This window comes from Dendropsophus ebraccatus, chromosome 4 (genome assembly GCF_027789765.1).
Source record: "Dendropsophus ebraccatus isolate aDenEbr1 chromosome 4, aDenEbr1.pat, whole genome shotgun sequence".
Lineage (NCBI taxonomy): Eukaryota > Metazoa > Chordata > Amphibia > Anura > Hylidae > Dendropsophus > Dendropsophus ebraccatus.
In genome coordinates, this window is record NC_091457.1 from 77383592 (window position 1) to 77403625 (window position 20034).

Sequence of the window (20034 nt, forward strand, 5' to 3'; positions counted from 1 at the left end):
TACTAAATGATGTTCTACAAAATAAGAAAAGTGTCATACAGGGACTCACAGGTGACGTCTTCTTTGATCTGAGGCGTCACTTTCCCTTTTCCTCTCCATCCGGCCCAGACCTCCATGATGATTTCTTCCAGATATGTTTCATCTTTTCAGAACCTGCGAGACAAACAATTTAGGCTCCGCACATTTCTAGCAACTTCCTTTCCTTTCTCCCCCCTGTCGGCTCCCATAGTAACTGCGCTGTTTGGTGTTATGTGCAGTAAAGCGAGTAGGAATGTGGGATGTCCCCTGTATGTAGGATCCCCTGCTGTGCCCCCTGTATGTAGGATCCCCTGCTGTGCCCCCTGTATGTAGGATCCCCTGCTGTGCCCCCTGTATGTAGGATCCCCTGCTGTGCCCCCTGTATGTAGGATTCCCTGCTGTGCCCCCATGAGCTAATAATGCCCCTAGAGGTGGCCCCCATGAACTAATAATGCCCCCAGAGGTACCCCCATGAGCTAATAATGCCCCTAGAGGTGGCCCCCATGAACGAATAATGCCCCCAGAGGTGCCCCCATGAGCTAATAATGCCCCCAGAGGTGCCCCCATATACTAATAATGCCCCCAGAGGTGCCCCCATGAACTAATAATGCCCCCAGAGGTGCCCCCATATACTAATAATGCCCCCGGAGGTGCCCCCATGAACTAATAATGCCCCCATATACTAATAATGCCCCCAGAGGTGCCCCCATACACTAATAATGCCCCCAGAGGTGCCCCCATACACTAATAATGCCCCCAGAGGTACCCCCATGAACTAATAATGCCCCCAGAGGTGCCCCCATATACTAATAATGCCCCCAGAGGTGCCCCCATGAACTAATAATGCCCCCAGAGGTGCCCCCATATACTAATAATGCCCCCAGAGGTGCCCCCATACACTAATAATGCCCCCAGAGGTGCCCCCATACACTAATAATGCCCCCAGAGGTGGCCCCCATGAACTAATAATGCCCCCAGAGGTACCCCCATGAGCTAATAATGCCCCTAGAGGTGGCCCCCATGAACTAATATTGCCCCCAGAGGTACCCCCATGAGCTAATAATGCCCCCAGAGGTGTCCCCATGAACTAATAATGCCCCCAGAGGTGGCCCCCATGAACTAATAATGCCCCTAGAGGTACCCCCATACACTAATAATGCCCCCAGAGATGCCCCCATGAGTTAATAATGCCCCCAGAGGTGCCCCCATGAACTAATAATGCCCCCAGAGGTGCCCCCATATACTAATAATGCCCCCAGAGGTGCCCCCATGAGCTAATAATGCCCCCAGAGGTGCCCCCATATACTAATAATGCCCCCAGAGGTGCCCCCATATACTAATAATTCCCCCAGAGGTGCCCCCATGAGCTAATAATGCCCCCAGAGGTGCCCCCATATACTAATAATGCCCCCAGAGGTGCCCCCATGAACTAATAATGCCCCCAGAGGTACCCCCATATACTAATAATGCCCCCAGAGGTGCCCCCATGAGCTAATAATGCCCCCAGAGGTGCCCCCATATACTAATAATGCCCCCAGAGGTGCCCCCATGAACTAATAATGCCCCCAGAGGTGCCCCCATATACTAATAATGCCCCCAGAGGTGCCCCCATGAGCTAATAATGCCCCCAGAGGTGCCCCCATATACTAATAATGCCCCCAGAGGTGCCCCCATGAACTAATAATGCCCCCAGAGGTGCCCCCATATACTAATAATGCCCCCGGAGGTGCCCCCATGAACTAATAATGCCCCCAGAGGTGCCCCCATATACTAATAATGCCCCCAGAGGTGCCCCCATACACTAATAATGCCCCCAGAGGTGCCCCCATACACTAATAATGCCCCCAGAGGTGCCCCCATGAACTAATAATGCCCCCAGAGGTGCCCCCATGAACTAATAATGCCCCCGGAGGTGCCCCCATGAACTAATAATGCCCCCAGAGGTGCCCCCATATACTAATAATGCCCCCAGAGGTGCCCCCATACACTAATAATGCCCCAGAGGTGCCCCCATACACTAATAATGCCCCCAGAGGTGCCCCCCATGAACTAATAATGCCCCCAGAGGTGCCTCCATGAGATAATAATGCCCCCAGAGGTGCCCCCATGAGATAATAATGCCCCCAGAGGTGACCCCATGAGATAATAATGCCTCCAGAGGTGCCCCCATACACTAATAATGCCCCCAGAGGTGCCCCCATATACTAATAATGCCCCCAGAGGTGCCCCCATGAACTAATAATGCCCCCAGAGGTGCCCCCATATACTAGTAATGCCCCCAGAGGTGCCCCCATATACTAATAATGCCCCAGAGGTGCCCCCATATACTAATAATGCCCCCAGAGGTGCCCCCATACACTAATAATGCCCCCAGAGGTGCCCCCATATACTAATAATGCCCCCAAAGGTGCCCCCATATACTAATAATTCCCCCAGAGGTGCCCCCATACACTAATAATGCCCCCAGAGGTGCCCCCATATACTAGTAATGCCCCCAGAGGTGCCCCCATATACTAATAATGCCCCCAGAGGTGCCCCCATATACTGATAATGCCCCCAGAGGTGCCCCCCATGAGCTAATAATGCCCCCAGAGGTGCCCTCATATACTAATAATGCCCCCAGAGGTGCCCCCATATACTAATAATGCCCCGAGAGGTGCCTCCATACACTAATAATGCCCCCAGAGGTGCCCCCATATACTAATAATGCCCCCAGAGGTGCCCCCCATGAACTAAAAATGCCCCCAGAGGTGCCTTCATATATTAGTAAAGGCAGCAGCTCTTCCTCCTCTTCGGGCTCCATCTTGCGAGCCGCAGGGACGGGACTTCCGGCAGGCGTGATGACGTCACATCATCACGCCTGCCAGAGAGGTCACGTCCCGGCCTCCCATAGGCTGCTGTTATGAAGTGCCGGCAGCCTATGGGGGAGAATACAGGAGGAGGACGCTGACAGGTCCTTCTCCTGTATTCTGATCGCTTTAATGTTCAAAGCGATCAGTGCATCCCGAGAAGCTGCGCGGCCGCAGCTTCTCTGGATGCTCAAAAACAGGTGGCAAGGGGGGCCGTGCGGGCCCCCCTAGCGTAGCGGACGGGGGGCGGCGGGCCCCCCCCCCATGTCTCTTAGGGTCCGGGCCCCATACGGCAGTACCAGTTGTACTGCCCTATCGGCGGCCCTGCACACAAGGCCCTTTTTTTCACAGTTTGGTCAAACTTAGGCTACATTCACACATGCCGTGTTCCGCACTGAACACGGACGTGGAATGCCTGTAACGGACTTTCCCCCGCCTGGGCAGATGCTGGGAGCGGGGGAACTGTACAGATATGTGCCGCACTGTAATGAATCAGCCACGCACCGCTGTCATTACAGCGCGGTGCATATCTGTACAGCTCCCCTGCTCCCTGCATCTTATCACTGCTTCTATGAGGAACACGGAACATGTGAATGCAGCCTTAGTGTAAACGTGAGTATGAGAATCACTTCACTACTTATATATGCCCACTCCGGCAGAGTACAAGGTCTACATTGGGCAAGGGCTTCTCTGGCAAACTCCTCTTCTCTCCACCTCAACAAATCACTACTACTACTACTACTACTACTACTTCTACTCTTTCCAAGCACCTACTTCAAGCACTAAGTCAGCACTCGTCTGTATCAAGATTATTACTGTCTACAGAGCGTGCATCTTCCCAAAGTAAATTGTTATATTTTTATATCAAATGCACAGGACTCTGTCTACCTCTGTTCGCACGTGCACCTATACACACACCACCGCACACCTTGGGTTGTTTTTCCTCTTCTCTGTGGGTGGCAGTACTGACAACCCGGGTGGGTCAGTTACCACTCCAGGTGACAAGAGCCCAAGGGACCCTAAACAAACCCGGAAGGTTACCGACCATTTGGAGATATAAACCGGCCATACACTAAACAGGTACCAAGATCACACCGGTGTGCTGAACCAGCACTCGCGTCACAAAAAACAACATCTACCTCAATGGCCGAACAACCACCACATTCAATTATTTAGTTACATTGATACCTGTAGCATCAAATCTGCTGCAGATCCTGTATGTGTGAATGCACCCTAAATCATGTTTTGCCAGCTTCTGCATATCAAGCTCAATCTAAAAAATGCATATCTTTATGAAGTGCATATGGGTTTTAAAAACTGCATGCGTTTTTTTTTTTCAATGCAATTTCTTCGCAGTTTTTAAGCGCAAACATGAAAAAACAGCAAGTCAATAATGCTTCATGTTCTGCTCTTGTAATCAGTGAGGCACATTATTTCACTACAAGGGCCTTTGCATACTACGGAAATTATGCAGATAACTTGCCGCGGATTCCGGCGCTCGCCCCTTCACCAACTCGCTCCTGCTTGAAGTTCCTTCGGTCCCATAGGCTCCATCCTATGTTCAGGCGGATTCCGCCATCTGCCCAAAGAAGTGACATGTCTATTCTTTGGACAGACGGCTGATTCTGCCTGAGCATAGAATTGAGTCTATGGAACGGACAGAGAGTCAAGCGGGAGCACGCACAGAATCCGCGGCAAGTTATCCGTGTGATTTCAGTAGTGTGCAAGGGCCCCAAGGCAGCAATGCACAGACATTGGAGAAGGCAAGATGTGGTTTCAGATGCATACGTTTGCTTGTGGTACTATAGTCTAATTGTTCAATAAACTTCCCCTATTAAATAAATTTCCCCTATTTTCTCAACAGGCACAATGATTTGCCCTGGCAGCTTTTGGATAAATTCAATAACCAGTTGAGTAAGGTGAATCTTTTAACTTTAAATGATACCCACACCAACATCCCCAAACTTCAAGAGGGAAGAGTGGGTGGACAGGTAAGTGTGTCGAAATCATGAATTAACCTACCAACTACCAATGAGGGAGTCAAATCATTAAATGCATCATCAAGATTTTTATTTTCTTTTTTGTCTACCATAATTGTCAATTAAAGGGTTTATCCACCTACGAAAACATGGCCACTTTTGCCCCACTCTTGTCTCCAGTTCAGGTGTGGTTTGCAATTAAGCTACTTCAATGGGATTAAGTTTCAAACCCCACTCAATCTGGAGACAAGAGTGGTGCAAAAGTGGCCATGTTTTCGTAGCACTGGACAACCCCTTTAATATGTAATCTAGAAACCTTTGTACACCAGCAGAACCATCTTATTAAGGAAATGAATCCTTCATTTCTTTGCCAACATCCAGCCTACTGATTGACCAAATATGTAGTGATGTTACATGGTTCAATCTGCTTATTCACTTGCCAAGGGTTGTGATCTTTGTTCAGCCGACCTTATTTAAAGCTGCAAAGAAAGAATGGTGTATACTATGTGTATACACTCCGGTCGGGATTCCATCTGACTGCAGTACAATGTAAATTTTGTATTAATCATGGTGGTTGTTGTAAATCGGCAACAACGGCCATGATTAATACAAAACTTACGTTGTGTGATCAGATATATTTCTCTGTGTGAACGCACCATAAAGGACAGAGTAATACCAAGGCACTGACTTAAAAAGCGGCCACTACTGAAGAAAACACATATGTTGGAAAGAATCACCCATAGGTTTTTTGAACCTTCCTAAATCGTTTATATTTGGTATGCGAGGCATTCTCACTCTGTATATTATTTTTACATAGTTCTGGGCAGCATATGTGCCCTGTGCCACTCACGGTAAAGACGCTGTTAAGAGGACCCTGGAGCAGATAGATGTCATCCATCGAATGTGTGAACATTATCCGGACGTTTTTGTGTGTGTAGACTCCGCAGAAGGTGAGGACAGATGGATGGTAGATTACAGGGATGCTGCCAAGTTATAAGTAAAGTTAAGGAGCTTGTATACATTTTCTGATACAGCAATACATGACTAACTATATTTTACAGTAGAATTTTAAACTGGTAGTCATATAGTATTGAGGAACATAAAGATACTCAGTTTTCCCAGGACATAGCAGGCTTACGTATATTTTCTAAAGGAGACATTTAATATGGAATGGACACTTGGTTGCACTGCCTTGCTTAAAGTGGATCTATGACCCCCTGACTGCCTACCGAGCTGGTGGTACTGCTGGATATATATCAAAAACAACATTAAAAATGCACCTTTGTTGCCTGTGTTTTTATTGTCATAAAAAAAATTATTTTGGGTTGTAAATAGTGTCAGAGGCAGGGCCTATTGCTCCCTGGACCCTAGAACTGCCATGCCTCACTATGCTCTATGCCTGCCCCTTGCATGATCAGTAATGGGCAGAAAAAAATAGGCTCTGCCTCTTTAATACTATTCATATAATAAATAAAGTTTTTTTTTAATGAAAATAAAAACAGAGACACAGGCAACAAAGTTATATTCTGAATACGTTTATTGATATCTCTTCAGTGGTTCCACTAGCTGTCATTATGAATCGGATTACATACTCGCAGCAGAATATTCATCCCGCTGTAAGTATGTGAATGCCGCCCCCCTTGACCCGTGGTGGCCCAGTGTATACATTACCAGTCCGTGCTCTAGCCTGCTTCTGTGGCTCCCGGCATCCTAATGTCAGCCACACGCACTGATTGGCTGAATGTCAGGAAGCCAAGAGCCCCAGAAGCAAGCCGGAGCTTGTATGTTTAGGCTATGTTCACACAACGTAAAACTACGGCCGTAGTTCTCGCCACAGGACTACGGCCGTAGCTTTGCGGTGTGTAACAAAGCCTTATGTGCAATGGGATCCCGGCCGGAGCGTACACACATCGCATACGCTCTGGCCAGGATCCCATACGGCGCCGAAAAAACCTGACAGGTCAGTTTTCTGCGGCCAGAATTCATTGAATTCTGGCCGCAGAGAGCCCTGTCAGTTCACGCAGTGAAGCGAGCGGCTCCGGCCGCTCGCTTCACTGTGCGCTATGGGAAGCTCTGATGCGGGCGCGCGCTGATGCGCCCGCATCAGATCCGCGGCCGGAAAGATCACTGGTCTCATACAATGTGTGAACATAGCCTTACACTGTATACAGTGGGATGAAAATTCCACTGCGAGTATGTAATCCTATGTAGTCCAAAATAACAGTAAGGGATTTGCAGAGGATTTCTCTGAATTCCCAGCGTGAAATCCGCTGCAGATCCATTACGTGCGAACCCACCCTAACACTATTAACACATTGAGCTGATTTTAGAAATTAAGGTATACCATTATAATAAAAAAAAAAGCAAAAAAAAAAACACTTTAGATATTCACTACCGTTCAAAAGTTTGGGGTCACATTGAAATGTCCTTATTTTTAAAGGAAAAGCACTGTACTTTTCAAGGAAGATAACTTTAAACTAGTCCTAACTTTAAACAAATACACTCTATACATTGCTGATGAGGTAAATGACTATTCTAGCTGCAAATGTCTGTTTTTTGGTGCAATATCTACATAGATGTATAGAGGCCCATTTCCAGCAACTATTACTCCAGTGTTCTAATGGTACAATGTGTTTGCTCATTGGCTCAGAAGGTTAATTGATGATTAGAAAACCCTTGTCCAATCATGTTCACACATCTGAAAACAGTCTAGCTCGTTACAGAAGCTACAAAACTGACCTTCCTTTGAGCAGATTGTGTTTCTGGAGCATCACATTTGTGGGGTCAATTAAACACTCAAAATGGCCAGAAAAAGAGAACTTTCATCTGAAACTCGACAGTCTATTATTGTTCTTAGAAATTAATGCTATTCCATGCGAGAAATTGCTAAGAAATTGAAGATTTCCTACAACGGTGTGTACTACTCCCTTCAAAGGACAGCACAAACAGGCTCTAACCAGAGTAGAAAAAGAAGTGGGAGGCCGCGTTGCACAACTAAGCAAGAAGATAAGCACATTAGAGTCTCTAGTTTGAGAAACAGACGCCTCACAGGTCCCCAACTGGCATCTTCATTAAATAGTACCCGCAAAACACCAGTGTCAACATCTACAGTGAAGAGGCAGCTGCGGGATTTTGGCCTTCAGGACAGAGTGGCAAAGAAAAATCCAAATCCAAATCCAGAAGTGCCCATCCAACCAATCCAACTTGTGGGAGCTGCTTCTAGAAGCGTGGGGTGCAATTTCTCCAGCTTACCTCAACAGATTAATAGCTAGAATGCCAAAGGTGTGCAATGCTGTAGATGCTGCAAAAGGAGGATTCTTTGACGAAAGCAAAGTTTGATGTAAAAACAATGTTATTTCAAATACAAATCATTATTTCTAACCTTGTCAATGTCTTGAATCTATTTTCTATTCATTTCACAACGTATGGTGGTGAATAAGTGTGACTTTTCATGGAAAACACAAAATTGTTTGGGTGACCTCAAACTTTTGAACGGTAGTGTATGTATCTGCTATAATCATGTGTTTTTACACCTTTATTATTATATATAAGTTTAAAGATGTTTGGGTGATTATAGGAAAACTAACAGCAGGTTAGAAGACTTTAACCAGCTGTTATATTTCCACAGGACAGGGGACTATGAGTATGAAGGTCATTTTCTTACCGTCATCCTCAGTGCTGTCTTCAGTAAAACTTCAGTTTAATTAATATGTAAATTAGGATCTGTATTGTTGTATTTGTATCAATCTATTAAATAAATATATATACATAAAGGCTAATTAATAAAATATAAGTACCCCAAAATTGGCCATGAGGGTAGACCATGAATCAATTTTGGCTGGAGAACCCATTTAACCCCTTCATGTATGCCAGATAGATAGATAGATAGATTGATATTGATATATATATATAGCTATATATACACTTCAACTGATGATGCCCCATGCAGTTGGAATTTTATATATATATATATATATATATATATATATATATATATATATACTATAGATAGATAGATAGATAGACAGACATATGTCATCAGGCCAAAGGAGTGATGTCAGTATCGTCTCCTACCTCCCTTACTCTCCAACACCCTCTAAAACTATAAAGGCCTTAAAAGCACAAAATAATGAAGAAAAGAAAGTAGCCATCCAATATATTGTTGAATTAGAATCTTAGTTCAATCAGAGTCTAAAGGGTGCGTTTACACAGAGAGATTTATCTGACAGATTATTGAATACAAAGCCAGGAACAGACAATAAAGAGAGAACAGGTCATAAAGGAAAGACTGAGATTTCTCCTCTTCTCAAATCCATTCCTGGCTTTGGCTTCAAAAATCTTTCTGATAAATCTCTCTGTGTAAACACACCATTATGCTGGGTTTACACGGAACGATTATCGTGCGAATTTGCACGATAACGATCGAATTCGAACGATAATCGTACGTGTAAACGCAGCGAGCGATCGAACGACGAGCGAGAAATCGTTCATTTTGATCTTTTAACAGGTTCTTTAATCATCGTTCGTAAAAAATTTGACGATCGTTCCGTGTAAACAGTCGTTCACTGATTTTTCGCTCCTTGTAAACCCAGCATAAGTCTATACACAAGTGCTGTTTACAGCGATTGAGACAAGTACTCAAGCGGCACCCTAGTTAGGTGATTGGCTTATGGTTCATTTACAGAGACAGATTTATCTGGCAGATTTTTGAAGCCAAATCCAGAAATGGATTTGAAAAGAGGAGAAATCTTTGTCTTTCCTTTATAACCTGTTCCCTGTTTATAGTCTGTTCCTGGCATTTGCTTAATAGATCTGTCAGATAAATCTGTCTGTGTAAACACACCATTAGGGTCCATTTACACAGAAAGATTATCTGCCAGATTATCAGCCAAAGTCTGAAACACACTATAACCAGAGATCAGGTTATAAAGGAAAACCTGAGATTTTTCCTTTTTTCAAATCCATTCCTGGCTTTGGCTTTAAATCTTTGGCAGATAATCTGGCAGATAATCTTTCTGTGTAAATGGACCCTAGGTCACCGCTCTCCGAGTTGGCTAGCCTTTATGTCAATTAGATTTTAAAAAAGTGATCTCTAATAAAGAACATTTTGAGAACTTCCGGTTCCGGCGCGTATAGGATGGCAGCAGTGTGAGTGAGCTCCTCCACCCTCCGCTCATAATATCGCTCCCCGCTCTAACTCCTGACATTACCGGCCCTGCCGGACCACATCTCTGACTTCTCTAAGTGCCGAGGAGTCGGAGGCACCACTTCATTAAGCGGGGAACCAGTTATACACCTCCCCATAAGCCCTCCTTCATTTACCTCATAGCTCTGTCACAGGGACACCTAAGATGGCGCCGACACGAGGTGCTGCTGCTGAGGCACACACAGAGGAAACACATACCTCACAAACCCCAGTGCCGGACCTCTGTGACACCATAATACCAGGACTAAATATGTCTTGCAAGGCACTGGCAATTCAAGTGTCCAAGATGATATTAAATGACATAAAATCCTCTCTTGAGGCCACTATAGTTTCCTCCCTAGCAACCATACAGGGAGATATAGCAACGCATACCTCACAGATTACTGAACTTCAGGAGAGAGTCAGCATGTTAGAAGATGAAATACATTCTACAAAAATAAAACTACAACAGAATATGAATGTCACAGCTTCATTGCAAACAAAGACTGATGATCTAGAGAACCGCTCTAGGCGCAACAATTTACGTATTATAGGTTTACCTGAATCCATTCCAGCCATGCAATTACATGCTATATGTTCTCTAGAAATTCCCCAAGCCTTGGGTATCCCAGGTCACATTACTGTGGAAAGAGCGCACCGTGTGGGACCCCCACCAGCGAAACAAAAGCAAGATGCAAATCAAAAGGAACAGAAACCCAGACAAGTGATTGTCAAGTATCTGAATTATAATGATAAAAACAACATTTTACAAAGCTTTAAAAAATCTACAGTTGATGTTGCAATTCGTGGCCACAAAATCCTCATGTTTAATGACTACTCCACAGCAGTGGTTCAAAAACGTAAAGCTTTCGCACACATTTGCTCGACATTGGTAAAAAATCAAATACGATTTGCTCTTCTTTATCCTGCCATACAGAAAGTTTTCAAATCGGATGGTTCAGCCTCTCTTTACAGTTCTCCTGAGGAAGCCATTTCTTCCCTTAAAGATGTAAAGGGTCTCACTCCACCTATTCAAGACAAGCACATGAAACGACGTTTGGATGGTCCTACTGACACGGTAGAAAAAATGGAATGATTATGAACGCCATCTCTATTCTGTTGGACGCTATGCTGCTCATTAAAACTGAGTATTTTTTCTCTATTTAGCCCTATATATGTTGACTAAATACTATATTAGGGACACCTTGTTACTACATTATTATTTTCTTTAGTCTAGGTAGTAATGCATTTGGTGGTGTTTGTGTGTGTCTGTGTGTAAGTATGTATTTATGTATGTATATATGTATATGTGTGTGTGTGCATGTATATGTATGTATATGTATAATTCCACCTTGTATGGTTTTAGGTTTAAGTACAACTTCTTTAAGTACTAATCATTATATACTGGCTCTCCCTTTTATTTTATTTTATTTATTTGCTTCCCTGTGAAAACTCACACATTTCTCAGGAGGGTAGGGATGTGTATGTCTTTAATTTTAATATATACTCATTTAGTGGAGCGGAGGTTGATGTGACCTCTCCACCAGTTATTTCTTTCTCTTTATTTCTTCTCCATAATGCGGAGTTTGCGAATGCTCCGAACATTGGACAATACGAAAAAAGTGAAGTCCACATCTCACTTTATTCGCTTAGTTTATATTGTTAACTGTTTTATTCTTAGGTATATCACCTTTAGTGTGTCTGAAAATGCTACATGCTATCCTCTTTTTCTGCCTGAAAGGGTTACCCACTATGTTATTGTGCTTCCAGGGTCTCTTCTTAAAGGGGTTGTCCGGCGATAAAAAATTATTCACAGAATAACACACATTAAAAAAGTTATACAACTTTGTAATGTATGTTATGTCTGTGAATGGACCCTTCCCCGTGTCCCACCACCCCCACCCGTGTACCCGGAAGTGTGGTGCGCTATACATTACCTGTCGCGTGCCGACCACGGTCTCCGATCGTCAGCAGTGACGTCTTCTTCGGGAGCTTGGCGGATCTTCCCGAGTGCCGGCCGCCCTCTGCAGCGTCATCCGAAGCTCAGCCGCGATTGGCTGAGCATAACTGTGCTCAGCCAATCGCGGCTGAGCAGCTGATGACGTGGCCGCGTCATCAGCCGCTCAGCCGCGATTGGCTGAGCACAGTTATGCTCAGCCAATCGCGGCTGAGCTTCGGATGACGCTGCAGAGGGCGGCCGGCACTCGGGAAGATCCGCCAAGCTCCCGAAGAAGACGTCACTGCTGACGATCGGAGACCGTGGACGACACGATATGCGGTGAGTATAATGCACCACACTTCCGGGTCTAGCGTGAGTGGGGGGAAACACGGGGAAGGGGGCCATTCACAGACATAACATACATTACAAAGTTGTATAACTTTGTAATGTGTGTTATTCTGTGAATAATTTTTTATCGCCGGACAACCCCTTTAACACCTCCTCTTCTATTAATATTTGATGAAATTAATCACTTGGAATGTTAAGGGACTACGTTCCCCATCTAAGAGGACTTCTATACTGAAACACCTTAACCTCTTAAGGACCCATGACGTACCGGCACGTCATGGATCACTGTCACTTAAGGACCCATGACGTGCCGGTACGTCATCCCTTTAAACGGGCGCCGCGGCCGGCCGGGTCCCGATCGGGGGAGATAACCTGCTATAATACATAGCAGGCCATCTCTCCCTGTCGGCATGGAGGGTTGTTAACCCCCCCCATGCCGACGATCGCCGCTATTGGCTGATAAGCCCATAGCGGCGATCGGAACCTTTCCGGGCCATCGGTGGCCCGATGACCCGGAAAAAAATGGCGGTCGGTGCTGTCCGAGGACGGCACCGACCGCCATTACTGTAAAAAGTAATGGTGGTCACGGTACCACCGTCCCGATCGCCGTGAACGGCCGGCCAGCCGGCCGGCCGTTCACGGCGATCAAAGTCCCCACAAGTAATAAATACCTGCTCCGGACCCCTCAGCTAGGTAGCTGAGGGGTCCGGAGCAGGTATTTGTACATTACTCACCTGTCCCGGGGTCCTGATCGGCGTCTTCCGGGTTCCCGGCGTCCACTTCCTCTTGTCGGGACTTCGGCTTCTTCCGTGAGTCCCGATCGGCTGTTTCCGGCTCCAGCGTCGTCTATTTTCGTATTTTTCCGGCTCCAGCGTCGTCTATTTTCGGATCTTGCGCTCTGCTGCCCCCTAGCGGCTGATAAGTGTAATACACGTATCAGCCACTACAGGGATGTTCAGAATGTAGTAAAAAAAAAAAAATTTTTCCCAATTTTTTTTTTTTCTATTTTCCGCACCCTATCGCCGCTGAGTGTTGATCAGCATCGCACGAAAGTGCGCTGCTAATCAGCAACTCCTCCTTTTTGGCGTAGGGTGTTTTTTTTTTATATCCTACTGCCACGGTCTGCTTATAAGTGCCGAACATAAGTGCGGCATTCATCAGCAACACCATTTTTGGCGTAGGTTTTTTTTGTATACTTACTGTAAAAAACACGTAAAAAAACACTACATTACACCACACTACATTGAATAAAGTTTTACACTACACCACTACATACCCCATATACCAATCCCCATATAAAGATGGCCCCCAGGGTGTTTTCGGTGTCGGACGCATACATTATTATTGCCTCCGACACCGAAACAGCCAGTGAGGATGAATTGGGGGGATCCTTCTTTCCTCCATTCATCCTCATCCTCCTCATCATCCAGTGACGTGTCTGGGAGTAGCGTAGCGTACGCTGCCCCCCAGACACGTCTTTTCCGCCAGTACCGTCCCAATAAGAGATGACGGTATGGCGTGAAATTCTACAAACTCTGTGAGAGTACCTCAGGGTACACTTACAGATTTAGGGTACGTGCACACTGCGGAATGGCGAAGGATAACCCTTCGTGCATTCCGCAGCTGGCACCCGCCGGCGGACTGATGCAGGGGCGCGTCTCCGCCTGTGTCATAGACTCTATCCTATGCACGGGCGGATTCCATTATCCGTCATTCCATCAACACGTTGGACGCAGAGCGGAATCCGCCCGTGCATAGAATGGAGTCTACGACACGGACGGAGACGTGCGCCTGCATCAGTCCGCCGGCGGGTGCCAACTGCGGAATGCACAAAGGGTTATCCTTCGCGATTCCGCAGTGTGCACGTACCCTTAGAGTGTATGAAGGAAGGGACACTCGAATCCAGCCGCCAGATGCCCCCCCCCCCATCCTCGGAGTTAGTGGGGAGATCGTCCGGGAACTGATCTTCCCACTGCTGGATAAAGGTCACCACCACCCGTACGGGGATAACCTTTATACCAGCACCCCCTCTTCCGGTCCCTCGCTGCCTGAGCTACTGTAGCTTGCGGCACGATCCGAACATATCAGAAGTAGTAATAGAGCCCTAATATTTAGCAGCCATGGAGCGGACCCAGCGCTTCTGGATATGAAGGACCCCGTATCGCACCAGGACAACATTTTCCAGGTGACGTCCCCCACACTGGAGAACAGGAGACCCCAGAAGAAGTGCAGAGTGTGGGGTAACAGGGGGATCAGGAAGGACACCATTTACCAGTGTGACACCTGTCCTGATCCCCCCGGCCTCTGCATACTGGATCGCTCCAAGGCGCACTACACGTCATTGGGGTTCTACATTATCTAAATTCTGTCCCTTATTCCTATTTCAGGGGTCACGTTGATCCAGGGATTATTCTGATCGCCATTATGGAGTCGGGAAGGAATTTTTCCCCTGTGATGAGGCTACTGTCGTCTGCCTCACGAGGGGTTTTTGCCTTCCTCTGGATCAACACAGGTTGAGTTTGATGGACACCTGTCATTTCCAACCTTATAAACTAATAATTGGCCTAATACCCCCAAATAAATTAGAATTGTCCCTTTTCCCCAGCTAAGTAGGTATGGCTGCCATTCCCATTAGAGGAGGCCATGATGCAATTACAAAGCCTCTGTGCGGCCAGGACAGTAGAAACCCCCCACAAGTGACCCCATTCTGGAAACTACACCCCATAAGGAATCTAACAAGTGGGGCAGCGGGTATATGGCCCCCTGGTGACGGCCACATTTGGGACGTGAAAATGAAAAAAATGGTATTTTTTATTTTCACGGCACATGTCCTACACATGTGCCCATCACTAGTGGGGTCCATATGCTCACTGCACCCCTTGTTAGATTTTTTATGGGGTGTAGTTTCCAGAATGGGGTCACTTGTCGGGGGTTTCTACTGTTCTGGCAGCACAGGAGCTTTGTAATTGCGACATGGCCTCCATCCCCCATTCCAGCCTCTAAATGGCGCTCTGTCCTTTTGGTGACTTGCCCTGTGCCCATATGGCAAATTATGTCCACATGTGGGGTATTTTCGTACTCAGGGGAAACTACCCTACACGTTTTGTGTTCATTTTCTTTTTTAACCCCTTGTGGAAATGGAAAAAAATCAAGGCTAGACCAACATTTAGTGTAATTTTTTTAAAATTTTTACTCTAAATCATTGATCTTGTCTTGATTTTTTCATTTTCACAAGGGGTTAAAAGATAAAAAAAAACACAATGTGTAGAGCAATTTCCCCTGAGTACGGAAATACCCCACATGTGGACATAAAGCGCCATGCGGGTGCAGGGTAAGCCTCCAAAGGGAAGGTGCGCCATTTGGTTTTTGAAGGCTGGATTTGGATGGAATGGATTTCGAGGGGCCATGTTGCATTCAAAAGGCCCCTGTGTTGCCAAGACAGTTAAACCCCCCACAAGTGACCCTATTATGGAAACTACACCCCTCAAGGAATGTAACAAGGGGTGTAGTCAGCATATGGACCCCACTGGTGACGGGCACAAATGTGGAACAATGTGGCGTGAAAATGAAATATTAAATTTTTTACACTATAATGTTGGTCTAGCCTTGAATTTATCATTTTCACAAGGGGTTAAAAGAGAAAAAAACACACAAAATGTGTAGAGCAATTTCCCCCGAGTCCGTAAATACCCCACATGTGGACATAAAGCGCCATGTGGGTGCAGGGCAAGCCTCCCAAGGGAAGGAGCGCCATTTGGATTTTAGAGGTTGGATTTGGCTAGAATGGATGATGAACGCCATGTCGCATTTACAGAGCCCTTGTGCTGCCAAAACACTGTAAACCCCCCACAAGTGACCCCATTCTGGAAACTACACCCCTCAAGGAATCTAACAAGGGGTGCAGTGAGGATATGGACCCCTGGATGACGGGCACATTTGTGCCATGAAAGTGAAAAAATGAAAATTTTCACTTTCACGTCACATTTTTCCACATTTGTGCCCGTCACCAGTGGGGTCCATATGCTCACTGCACCCCTTGTTAGATTCCTTGAGGGGTGTAGTTTCCAGAATGGGGTCACTTGTGGGGGGTTTCCAGTGTCTTGGCAGCACGAGGGCTCTGTAAATGCGACATGGCCCTTGAAATCCATTCCAGTGAAATCCAGCTTCCAAAAGCCAATTGGCGCTCCTTCCCTTTGGAGGCTCGTCCTGCGCCCCCTTGGCACTTTATGTCCACATGTGGGGTATTTCCGTACTCGGGAGAAACTGTGCTACATGTTTTGTGTTTTTTTTTTCCTTTTATCCCTTTGTGAAAATGAAAAATTGAAGGCTAGAACAACATTTTAGTGTAAAAAATACTTTAGTCTTTTTTCAAGCCATATTGTTTGGAAAATCTGTGAAGCACCTGTGGGGTCCAGATGCTCACCGCACCCCTTGTTACATTCCTTGAGGGGTGTAGTTTTCTAAATGGTGTCCCTTTAGGGGTGTTTTTTAGGTTTTGGCACCCCAGAGCCTCTGCCAACCTGAAGTGGTACAGTCAAAAATGACCAAAAATAACGGAGCCATTGAAATTCACTAGGCGCTCCCTTATATCTGAGGCTTGTGGTTGCGTCAAATAGCGCAATAGGGCCACATATGGGGTATTTCTATAAACTGCAGAAATGGGGCAATCAATATTGGGGTGCATTTCTCTGGTAATAGGTTTATAATTATGAAAAATATTGGATTACAATAAAATCTCTGCACAGAAAATTAAAATTTTCAAATTTCTTACACACTTAGCTTTTATTTCTGTGACTCCCCTAAAGGGTTAAAAAACTTTCTGGATGTGCTTTTGCAGAGTTTAGGGGGTGCAGTTTCTGAAATGGGGTGCTTCGTGAGGCTTTCTAACACACAGTCCCCTCAAATACACTTTAAACCTGAACAGTTCCCTAAAAATATCTGATTTTGAAATTTTACTGAAAATTTGGAAATTTGCTGCTAATGTTTTAAGCTTCCTATTGTCTAAAAAAAATGAAATATAGTTTAATAAATGCCGCCAACATAAAGTAGACATGTTGCTAATGCTATTTAATATATAATTTATGTGGTATAACCATTTTCTGTATAAGCAGAAAAGTTTTAAAGTTGGAAAAATGCATTTTTTCACAATTTTTCACGCTATTTTGGGTTTTTTCATAAAGATTCGTTATAAGTATCGACTCCAATTTACAAGAAATGTGAAGTACAATATGTCACGAGAAAACAATCTCAGAATCAGCCGGATAGGTAAAAGCATCCCGAAGTTATTAATGAATAAAGTGACACTGGTCAAATTCATAAAATTTGCTCCGGTCCTTAAGGCCATTTCAGGCCCGGTCCTTAAGGGGTTAAGAGACTTAGGGCCGATATAGTATTATTGCAAGAAACACATTTAACTGAATCGGATTATTTCAGACTCAAACGTTTTTGGGTGGGTGCTGTTTATGGTTCACCAGCTATTAACCGTAAAGGCGGGGTAGTTATTCTTACACGTAAAAATTTAGCCTGTACGGTATTATCTCAATATCAAGATGATGAAGGCAGGATATGTCATCTTCTTATTGACACTCCAGCGGGCAAATATAGCATATATAACGTTTATGGTCCCAACACTCAGAGACCTGATTTTTTAAAAAAATTGGAAAACCTCATTCTGCAAGATGACAATAATCTTAAAATAGTTGGTGGAGACCTAAATACTGTTCTTAATACAACTGAAGATAGAAAAAGAACTAAGACCCCTACTGTATATACTTCATCAGATAATATTTTATCCAACTTCCTTAATTCTACCTCCCTATCTGATTCTTGGCGTCATCTACACCCAGATGGTAGAGAATACTCTTTTTACTCTCACTCCCAAACTGCCTGGTCAAGAATAGACTACTGTTTAGTGTCACCGGACTCTCTTGGCAGAGTAGAAGACTCTGAAATTAATGATATAGTAATTTCGGATCACTCCCCTGTTAGTTTACAATTAAGAGATATTTTTCAGAAGGGATCCGATATTATTTGGAGATTTCCTTCTCATTTAGCTAATGATGAATCATTTATCAAACTATTAAAAAAATGGTGGTCAGACTTTTATTCTAACAATGCTGAACATACACAATCCCCAATACTTTTCTGGGAGACTGCAAAAGCAGTTCTAAGGGGCCAAATTATTTCTTATGTGGCTGTCCAGAAACGTGAAGCACGTAAAAACTATCTTCAACTTTCCCAAGATCTGCGCTCTACATACACTCTTTTCCTGTCTTCCCCTACAGATGACAATAAATCTAAATGGACAGCAGCTAGACAAGCTTTCGAAATTGCACAGGAAAAACTCAATGCTATATATAGAGATCAATACATATCCCGTTTATTCCGCTATGGTAATAAATCAATAAAAATGTTAGCTAACCTTGCTAAAGGACGTAGACCTACTACACATATCCCTGCTCTCAAAGATACAGCGGGTAATATACAAAAAGATCCTAAAGTCATATCACAACTTTTACAACAATTTTACCGCTCACTATATTTCAAAGATAGGCTTGATCTAGCTGCTGGTAAGAACTTTCTAGAGTCATTAACTCTACCTTCTCTTGATTCTCTCAACGCCCCAGTCACATTGGAGGAAATTACTGCCACTAGCTCTACACTTAAAAATAACAAAGCTCCAGGCCCTGATGGCTATAGTGCGGAATTTTATAAATCTATGTCTTCTGTCATCTCCCCCACTCTTCTTTCTACTTTCCAAACTATTTTGACTGACCATCACATGCTCCCCTCGGGAGATACTGCATATATCAAAATACTACATAAACAGGGGAAGGATTCGACATCTCCTAATTCGTACAGGCCAATCTCTTTAATAAATGTAGACCTAAAATTGTTGGCAAAGATTATGACCAATAGATTGGCAGACATCCTACCATCACTAATAGGCAGCCATCAAGTTGGCTTTATAAATGGACGTTCTGGTGTCACTAATATAAGAACGGTACTAGCGGCCCAGTCTGGTGTCCAATCTGGGGGTCGTTCCAGCCACTTTCCAGGTCTGTTGGCAATTGACGCTGAAAAGGCTTTTGATAATATCAGCTGGGAGTGGCTGGACATGACCTTAACAAAATTTGGTATCACAGGTCAATTCAAAGATTTTATTTCCACAATATACACATCTCCGAAAGCTAGAATTCATACCCCGGGTTTCCCTTCAGATAGCTTTCCCTTACAAAAAGGTACCAGACAGGGTTGCCCCCTATCCCCTCTATTGTTAAATTTGGCGATGGAGCCTATCTTATTTATTCTGACTTTTTCTCAGGCATACGGGTTGTTTCCCAAATCATCAAAGTTACATGCTTTGCTGATGATATTTTAATATATTTAGATAACCCAGATCTACATGTTCCGGCAGTATTAGATGCCTTAAAATTTTTTGGTTCCTTCTCTGGGTATAGAATCAATATACATAAAAGTCAACTTCTTTACCTAACTCCACATAAGAGGTCTACTTCAGGTCCTGCGGGGGTCTCCATCGCTAAATCCTATATTACTTATCTTGGAATCCAGATTGGCAGAACTCCCTCCTCACTATATTCCCTGAACTATCGCCCTATAATTAAGAGAATAAAACAAGATCTCCAGAGATGGGAATCTCTACCATTGTCAATTCTAGGACGTACTCACTTAATCAAAATGATGTTATTTGGAAAA

The 20034-nt window shown here is 44.6% G+C and overlaps 1 protein-coding gene across 1 annotated transcript in view; it reads left to right on the plus strand.

Annotated features, from left to right (window-relative positions):
- DPEP1 (dipeptidase 1) overlaps positions 1–20034 on the plus strand; it is a 57221-nt gene that overhangs the window by 16449 nt on the left and 20738 nt on the right. Inside the window, exons 2-3 of the mRNA XM_069966065.1 lie at positions 4732–4858; positions 5664–5796. Coding sequence (XP_069822166.1) covers positions 4732–4858; positions 5664–5796 — 260 coding nt within the window. The remainder of the gene's footprint in view (positions 1–4731; positions 4859–5663; positions 5797–20034) is intronic.